The sequence below is a fragment of the Chrysochloris asiatica genome, unplaced genomic scaffold (genome assembly GCF_000296735.1).
Source record: "Chrysochloris asiatica unplaced genomic scaffold, ChrAsi1.0 scaffold00176, whole genome shotgun sequence".
Classification (NCBI taxonomy): Eukaryota; Metazoa; Chordata; class Mammalia; order Afrosoricida; family Chrysochloridae; genus Chrysochloris; species Chrysochloris asiatica.
The window spans coordinates 2,967,956-2,976,464 of record NW_006408694.1 but is presented as its reverse complement, the minus strand read 5'-3'; the positions used below and the strand labels follow the sequence as shown (position 1 = coordinate 2,976,464).

Here is an 8,509-nt window from a genome sequence, read left to right as displayed (position 1 = left end):
AAATTCAGGGGACATTGCTTCACCAGGCTGCTATCTATAAAACAATTATTCTCGAACGCACAGCATTATCAATGCGTGATTTTGTTGTGACCGAAGAGAACGTGACCGAAGAGGGCAGGGCAACATTGAAGTATTCTTGTAAAACTGCAGACTAACGCTCCCGACGTTCCTTTGCTGCAAAAGCGCACTGCGCGCTGCTGTGCGACAGGGGCGTACTACCGACGCACAGCGGCCGTAAAGGGCAGCCGGGAAGGCACGTGGTTAGGCTTTCGCTTCTGGTGCCCTTGGAAGGCCTAGGCTTTGGGTCATGGCTGGTTCCATGCAGGGAGGCAGGGTGAGGGCCCTGGACCTACTGCGGGCCCTGCCGCGAGTTAGCCTCGCCAACTTAAAGCCGAATCCTGGCTCCAGGAAACCGGTAAATGTCAGGTGGCGGTGCGCGAAGTGTCGGGGCAGGGCTTTCGTCTTTACTACTCGTTCTCCAGAACTCCAGGTTATGTAGATGAGTTAGGTGTTAGAGATGAGCTAGGGTAGCTGAATCCCTGCTGTCCTTTCACGGCTGGAGGAAAATCCATGCGGTCCCGAATCTTTAAAAGGGCTTACTTAGGAGCATGAATATATTAATGCGGGTGAGCAGACTGTCAGAAACGACAAAATGATTGACTCATTAAAAATCGAATTTAAAACGAAGAGCTTTCTCAGTATGCATTTTCATTAGAACTATCTGAACTGAGAAAATACTTTAGATAACTGTTATGTAGCTCAGAGTACAGCTAGGAATGTTGCTAGTCATACTGCAGTGTTTGCAGATTTAATTCATTGCGAAGTGACAGGAAGTAAATTTAAATAAATTTTTTATAAGTTATTCTTAAAATAATTGCTTACAATTAATTCCAAAATAAACTGATTCTTTCTTGAATGTTATGTGAACTTTGGTGTTAATTTTAAATTCTAGGGTGCTTTCGATCTCCAGTCTGTCATAAACCCCAGCCTGCATTAAAATCTTTCCTCGTTCATCCATGGAAGTTAGCCTTTGAAACACAGCTTGAAGTTGATAATGAGAATTAACTACAGTGCCCTGCACAGCAGTACATGCCTAGTCTATACTGGGAGTCCAGGTGTGGTGCTGTAGGATAAGCACTGGACTGCTACCTGTAAGTTTGGTGGATCAAACCCAGCAGCCCCTTCTCAGAAATGCTATACTGGATCACTGTGGATTGAAACCGACTAGCTGGCACTTAACAACAGTTAGTACTGGTTGATTGTGTGAATAAATGGTGTAACAACAAAAACATAAGAACTGAAATGAAGTTTTAAAAAAACGCATCCATAGATCCTAAAATTAATTCCTTTCATTACTCCTTGTAGGAGAGAAGACCAAGAGGTCGGAGAAGAGGTAGAAAATGTGGCAGAGGTCATAAAGGAGAAAGGCAGAGAGGAACCCGGCCTCGACTGGGCTTTGAGGGAGGTCAGACTCCATTTTACATCCGAATCCCAAAATACGGGTTTAATGAAGGACACAGGTAAGTTTGCTTTGCTTTTAAAAACAGAAACCCCCTAGTTTTCACTGCTGTTGAGTGCTGTCCAGTCAGTTCCGATTCACAGCGACCCTGTATAGAGTTTCTGAGGAGCAGCTGGTCAGCTTGAACCGCTCACCTTGCGATTCAAACTGACCTTGCAGTCCAGTGCATTAACCTGCAGCACCACACCAGAACTAGGAAAAACCTGAAAAATAATGGTAGAAATTTAAGTTCACTTTGAAGTAAACTTTGGCTAATGTTCCTCTGAACTGTGTAAGTTTTCTTACCTCAGGGTATACATAGAAACAAAACAGGAAGACACTCAGCAAGATGGAGTGACACAGTGACTGCAACAGTAGGCTCAAACATGGAAATGATTGTGAGGGTGGCACAGGCCCAGGACATAGGACTGCTGTGAGTTGGAACGAACTTGATTGTACCTATCATCATCATCAAGGAGCTCTGGTAGCGTGGTGGTTATGAATTGGGCTGTGAACCACAGGGTCAGCAGTTCAAAACTACCAGCTGCTCTGTGGGAGAAAGAGGAGGCTTTCTGTTCCCATAAAGATTTACAGCCTCAGAAACCCTGTACAGGGTCACTATGGGTCGGAACCGACTTGACGGCACTTAACAACAACAACAGCATCATCCTCAACAGCAATGGTACATTACTAGGCAGGTCATGATGTACCACTCACATTGTGTTATTCAGGGTTCCTCATTGAGCTCAGAGAGGACATTGTCTCACATGGATTGCTGTCCACGGACTAACAAAACATTCCTTAATGTATTTGATAATGAAATGTAACCTGAGTTATTGTTAATTGATACAGGGTTGATTCTGACCTCGTGTGCAGAGCAGACTGCTCCATAGGGGTGTCAAGCAAGTCAACTTTGGGAAGCAGATCTCCAGGCCTGTTTTATAAGATCCCTCTGGTTGGGCTTGAACCAACAACATTTTTTTCTATTTCTTTAGCACTTAACTGTTTGCACCACTGAGGAACTCCATAGGCTGAGTTAAACCAAAACTAAACCCACTGCCATCAAGGCAATTGTGAGTCATATAATGTTTCTGAGACTGTAAATCTTGGAAGCAGACAGCCTCATCTTTCTCCTACAGAGCTACTGGTGGATTTAGGTTCAGTGCTTATCCTACACCACCACCAGTAGCCTGGATTGTTGTTGCTGTTAAGTGCCGTTGAGTCGCTTCCAACTCACATCTTGTAGGGTTTCCAAGGAGCAGCTGGTAGATTTGAAATGCTGACCTTGCAGTCCAGTGCTCCCACAGTGCCACACCAGGACTTCATGTAGCCAGGATTGTTGATGTTGTTAGGTGCTGTTGAGTTGTTTCCAACCCATAGCAACCCTATGTAGGGTTTCTGAGGCAGCTGGTGGGTTTGAATCACCAACCTTGTGATTCAAACTGACCTTGTGGTCCAGCGTATTGTCCTGTAGCACCACACCAGGACTCCTGGATTAGTAGGGAAATAAAGTTTAAACTTGCACTCTAATCTGCAAATGCAAAATGTAAAATTGCAATTGGATGATTAGTAGTAATATATATAAAATATATAAGGAACTCTGGTAATGTAGCAGTTTCAAGTTGGGCTGTTACAAGGTCAGCAGTTCGAAACTACTAGCCATTTCGCAGGAGAAAGAAGAGGCTTTCTGCACCCATGAAGATTTACTCTGAAACCCTATTTAGGGTCACTATGAGATGGAACCAACTCCCCAGCATGTAACAACCACCACCACCACCACTTAGCCAGTGGAGTCCTGGTGTGGCGCTGTGGATTAATGCGCTGGACTGAAAAGTCAAATTGAACTGCAAGGTCTGTAGTTCAGGCTCCTTGGAAACCCTACACTGCTTTGCTGTGGGCCAGAACTGTCTTGACAGCACTTAACAACAACAATTTAGCCAATGGAGTTCTAGTGTGATGTTGCAAATAACAATTGCAATTACTACTTTTAGCTTCATTAATATATAACTCAGTGAGTGATAAATGTTTAGAGAGACAACTTGTTAGAGAAACAAAGGGCTGGCTTCATTTCATTTCCAATATTAGTAACCAATATTACATGTTTGAGTTTACTCAGGAGCCCTAGGGCACAATGATTAAGCACTTACCTGCTAACTGGAAAAAGTTAGTGATTTGAACCCACTAGCTGCTTTGTGGGTGAAAAATGTGGCTGTCTGCTTCCGTAAAAATTGCAGCTTTTGGAACTTGATGGAGCAGTTCTGCTGTGTTCAATAGGGTTGTTATTATTGAAATCAACTTGATAGCATTGAGTTTGGGTTTTTTGTTTAGTTGTTTGTTTGTTTCAGGATTGTACTCAACATGGTTTTATTCTGTTAAATTGGTGGAGGAAAACACAATACTGAATTGATTTGGAGAAGTGACAGGAAGATTGATTTTACTATTTTCTGACTGTTAACTTTGTTTTGCAGCTTCAGACACCAGTATCAGCCTTTGAGTCTCAATAGACTGCAATATCTTATTGACTTGGGTCGAATTGATCCTACTCAGCCTATTGACTTAACCCAGCTTGTCAATGGGAGAGGTGTGACCATCCAGCCACTTAAAAGGGATTATGGTGTCCAGCTGGTAGAAGAGGTGAGTTGGAATTTGACTTTTTGGGGTAACATAGAAGCATATCTTTAGGTCTTATATGATCAGTACCCTCTATTTCTATCCCTTTAAATTGTCATCACTATTACATAATGTTGCTAAGTGCCATCGAGTCGGTTCTGGCTTGTAATGACCCTGTAGAGAGTTTCTGAGGAGTATCTGGTGGGTTTGAACTGCCAACCTTGTGGTTTGCAGCCCAGCGTTGATCCTACAGCACCACACCAGAAGTCCATTATGTAATGGTAGATTGCATTACTTACAAGATGTAGTTTTGGAAAGTCAGGCTTGCTCTTACCTTAGGACTCTGCAGTGACTCTGTCCTCTGTGTGCAATGTCCTATCCCTGTCTGTGTGGCTGATTCCTTCACTTCTTTTGGTTCTTGGCTCAAATGTCATATCAGGAAAGCCTGTTTTGGATTGGTGGTGTTGTTAAGTGCCATCAAGTCGATTCTGACCCATAGCAACCCTGTATAGGGTTTCCAAGGAGCAGCTGGTAAGCTTGAACCACCGATCTTGGCAGTTCAGACGGCTTTGCAGTCTGACGCAGTCGCCCATCAGTCCTCTACTACCCCAAGCACAGTCTGTCTTTACTCTACCCAAGGCATTTTCCCTTGAGTGTCTATGAACACCTGATGTTTATCACCAAGTTAGTAGTTTATTTTTTATTGTCTCCCTCACTAGAATATAAGCTCATTGAGGACACATACTTTGTTGGACTCATTGCTGTTTTTTGGTATTGGGAACATTGGCACATGTTGTTTGTTGTTAAATGCCGTCAAGTCGAGTCCAACCCATAGAGACCCTATATAGGGTATCCAGGGAGCAGCTGGTGAGCTTGAACCACCGACCTTGCAGTTCAAATGACTTTGCAGTCTGACACATTAGCCCACAGCAACACAACCAGGACTCCAGTATTTATAGAGGAAAGGAATAAATCAAATTTATTTGCAATAAATCATCAATTTTAAATAAAACAAAGAAGTTTACTACTGATATGAATTGACCCAAGAGTTTCATACTCAAATAAACATTTGTACAATTTACTATTCCTGTTTTTTAGATAAATAATGTGTGGCACTGTGGGATGATGCACTGGACCACAAGGTTGGTTTGAACTGCGAACATAGGTGGTTCAGACTCACCAGCTGCTCCTCGAAAACCCTATACAGGGTCACTGTGAGTTGGAGCCGGCTTGATGGCACATAACAACAACGTAGTTATGTAGGTAACTTAATACTACTAGAGGAAAATATGTTTATGGAAAAGCTTTTTAGATTTCTTTGAACAGATAAAAACTGTCCAAATAAAAGAATTCCAAAATGGAGAGAATACCAGTTTAATTACATGAATTGTTGTTAGTGTTGTCAAGTCAGTTAAGAGTCATAGTGACTATCAGGTTTCTGAGGCTTTTTTCATCTTTTCAGTATTCTTGGGAGCAGAAAACTTCATCTTTGACCTGCAATTATATACGTAATGGCAGTAAAACTCTACTTTAGGTGGTCGTAGAAAGGAAATGTAGGAGTCCAGGTGTGGTGCTATAGGATAAACATTGGACTGCTAACTGCAAGGTTGGTGGTTCAAACCTACCTGCTGCTCCTTGGAAACTATATAGAGTGGCTATGAATTGGAACAGACTTAATGACACTCAACAACAAATACAGGAAGAAAATGTAAATTAAGCCATTAAATTGTATATCAAAATATCCTTTTAGTGTATAACTATTAAACTAGCAAAAATAATTGTTAAAACTCTAAACCAAGGCAGCAGTTAAATAAATACAATTGTATATCATTTACAACCTTGTAATTTGGTTTCCTTATTCTGGATTGGAGATTTGCAGTAAATAGTAGATAATAAGACTCTTGATCCCTTTGCATGGAATTTGCCAGTTTGGGACTGTGTATTCTCAAGGTAAGAACAAACTAAAAGAAACGTTAAATTAAAGACATTAATGAAAATATTGATACTAACCCCCCAAGTGGCGAGATAGTTAAGCAGTATATGGAATAAACTCCACAGAACCCACTACTGTTGAGTAGATTCTGACTCATAGAGAACCAGTATGCCTAGAGCTGCTCCGTAGAATTTCCAAGGCTGTAAATCTTTACAGTAGCAGACTGCTTCATCTTTCTACCGCTGAGCGGCTGCTGGGTTAAAACCACTGACCTTTTGGTTAGCAGTCCAGTGCTAATGGATTGCACCACCAGAGCTCTGATCTGGGGAATAGTAATTTAAAACAATAAATCATATGGCAATACCCTATTTTAAGGAGCTCTGGTAGCGTAGTGAGTTACGTGTTGGGCTGCTAACTACATGCTCAGCAGAATGAATCTACCAGTCACTGTGGGAGAAGGATAGGCTTTATGCTCCTGTAAAGGAGTCCTGGTATGGCGCTGTGGGTTAATAATGTTGGACTGCAAAGTCAGTTTGAACCTCAGTGTTGGCAGTTCAAGCCCACCAGCTACTCCTTGGAAACCCTATACAGGGTCACTGGATTGGAACCAACTCGATGGCACTTAACAACAACAACAAAGATTTATCGCTTTAGAAACCCTATATAGGGTTGTTGTGAATTGGCACTGACTCAGTGGCACACCACCACCACCCTCTTTTTTTGAATCAAAGATGCCATTGGTTTGGTGCCAATTTGTTCCAGCCATGGCAAAATAGTGAAACATTTCTATCACCATAAAAAGAATAGCAATATACCTTTTTATATTTTTATTAAAATCACTTTTGACATTATTGTTGTTAAGTACTGTGGAGTTGGTTCCGACTCATAATGACCCTGTATTAGGGTTTCCGAGGCTGTAAATCTCTACGGGAGCAGAAAGCCTCATCTTTCTCCCGCAGAATGGCTGCTAGTTTTGAACTACCGACCTTGAGGTTAGCAGTCCAATTCATAACCACTACACTCCCAGAACTCCTTTCATAATAATCCTGATTAATGTGACTAAAATCAGAACTTTTAAAAATTTAGTTCTATGTATTTTCTACCATTCTGTTAGTTTGTAGTACTTTGGTGGCTTGTGTGTTGCTGTTATGCTGGAAGCAATGCCACTGTTTAAATAACAGCAGGGTCACTCATGTAGACAGGTTTCAGCAGAGCTTACAGACTAAGAAAAAGGGCAGGCAGATTGATTCTGAATGGTTAGCCATTGAAAACCTTATGAATAGCAGTGCAACATTGTCTTGACAACAGTGCAGGAAAATGATCCTCTTAGGTTGGAAGGCACTCAAAATACCACTGGGAAAGAGCTGCCTCCTTAAAGTAGAGCTGATCTTATTGTTACTGTTGTTGAGTCGGTTCTGACTCTTAGTGACCCTACTTAGGGTTTCGGTGGATCGGCTGGTGGGTTTGAACTCCTGACCTTGTGGTTCACAGTCCAGTGCTGAGCCTACAGTGCCACACCAGGAGTCCATCTTAGGCATTCATGGACTGAAATGGACAGTTTTAAATCATACGGTTTACTATACTGGGAATAACAAATGGAGAAGGAATGGCATTGCATTTATCATCAAAAAGAGCATCACAAGACCTATCTTGAAGTATAATGCTGTGTGTAATAGGATAATATCCATAATACGCCTACAAGGAAGACTGGGGTCTTGGTGTAGTGTGTGGGATAAGTGCTGGACTGCTAGCTGCAAGGTCAGCAGTTCAGACCCACAAATTATTCCTCAGAAACTCTATACAGTGTTGCTATAACTCAGAACTGACTCAGTTGCACTTAACAACAAGGACGACCATTCAGTATGACTATTACTCAAGTATACTCACCAACTACTAAAGCCAATGATGATGAAATTGAAGAATTCTACCAATTTCTTCAGTTTGAAATTGATCAAAAGGCAATCAAGATGCATTGCGAAATTACTGGTGATTGGAATGTGAAAGTTGGAAGCAAAGAGGAAGGATTAGTAGTTGGAAAACATGGCCTTAGTGATGCAAATGATGCTGGAGATCACATTATAGATTTTGCAAGACCAATGACTTATTAATTGCAAATAACTTGTTTCAACAATATGAAATGGGACTGTGCTCATGGATCTTATCAGATTACATCTGTGGAAAGCGATGGTAGAGAAATTCAACATCATCAGTCAAAACAAGGCCAGGAGCCGACTGGAGCAGACCACCAATTGCTCATACACAAGTTCAGGCTGAAGCTGAAAATAAAAACAAGTCCATCAGAGTCAAAATATGACCTTAGTATATCTACTTGGATAATCCTTCAAATAACCCAAGAAGCTGGGTTTTATGAAGAAAAACGTGGCATTAGGATTGGAGGAAGACTCATTAACAACTTGCGATATGCAGATGATACAACCTTGCTTGCTGAAAGTGAAGAGGACTTAAAA

General features: G+C 41.6%; 1 protein-coding gene across 1 annotated transcript in view; it reads left to right on the top strand.

Moving 5' to 3' along the window:
- The first annotated feature begins 283 nt into the window (after nt 1-283).
- MRPL15 (mitochondrial ribosomal protein L15) overlaps nt 284-8,509 on the top strand; it is a 21,481-nt gene continuing 13,255 nt past the window's right edge. The window contains exons 1-3 of the mRNA XM_006871849.1: nt 284-415; nt 1,366-1,520; nt 3,967-4,132. Coding sequence (XP_006871911.1) covers nt 308-415; nt 1,366-1,520; nt 3,967-4,132 — 429 coding nt within the window. The 5' untranslated portion in view covers nt 284-307. The remainder of the gene's footprint in view (nt 416-1,365; nt 1,521-3,966; nt 4,133-8,509) is intronic.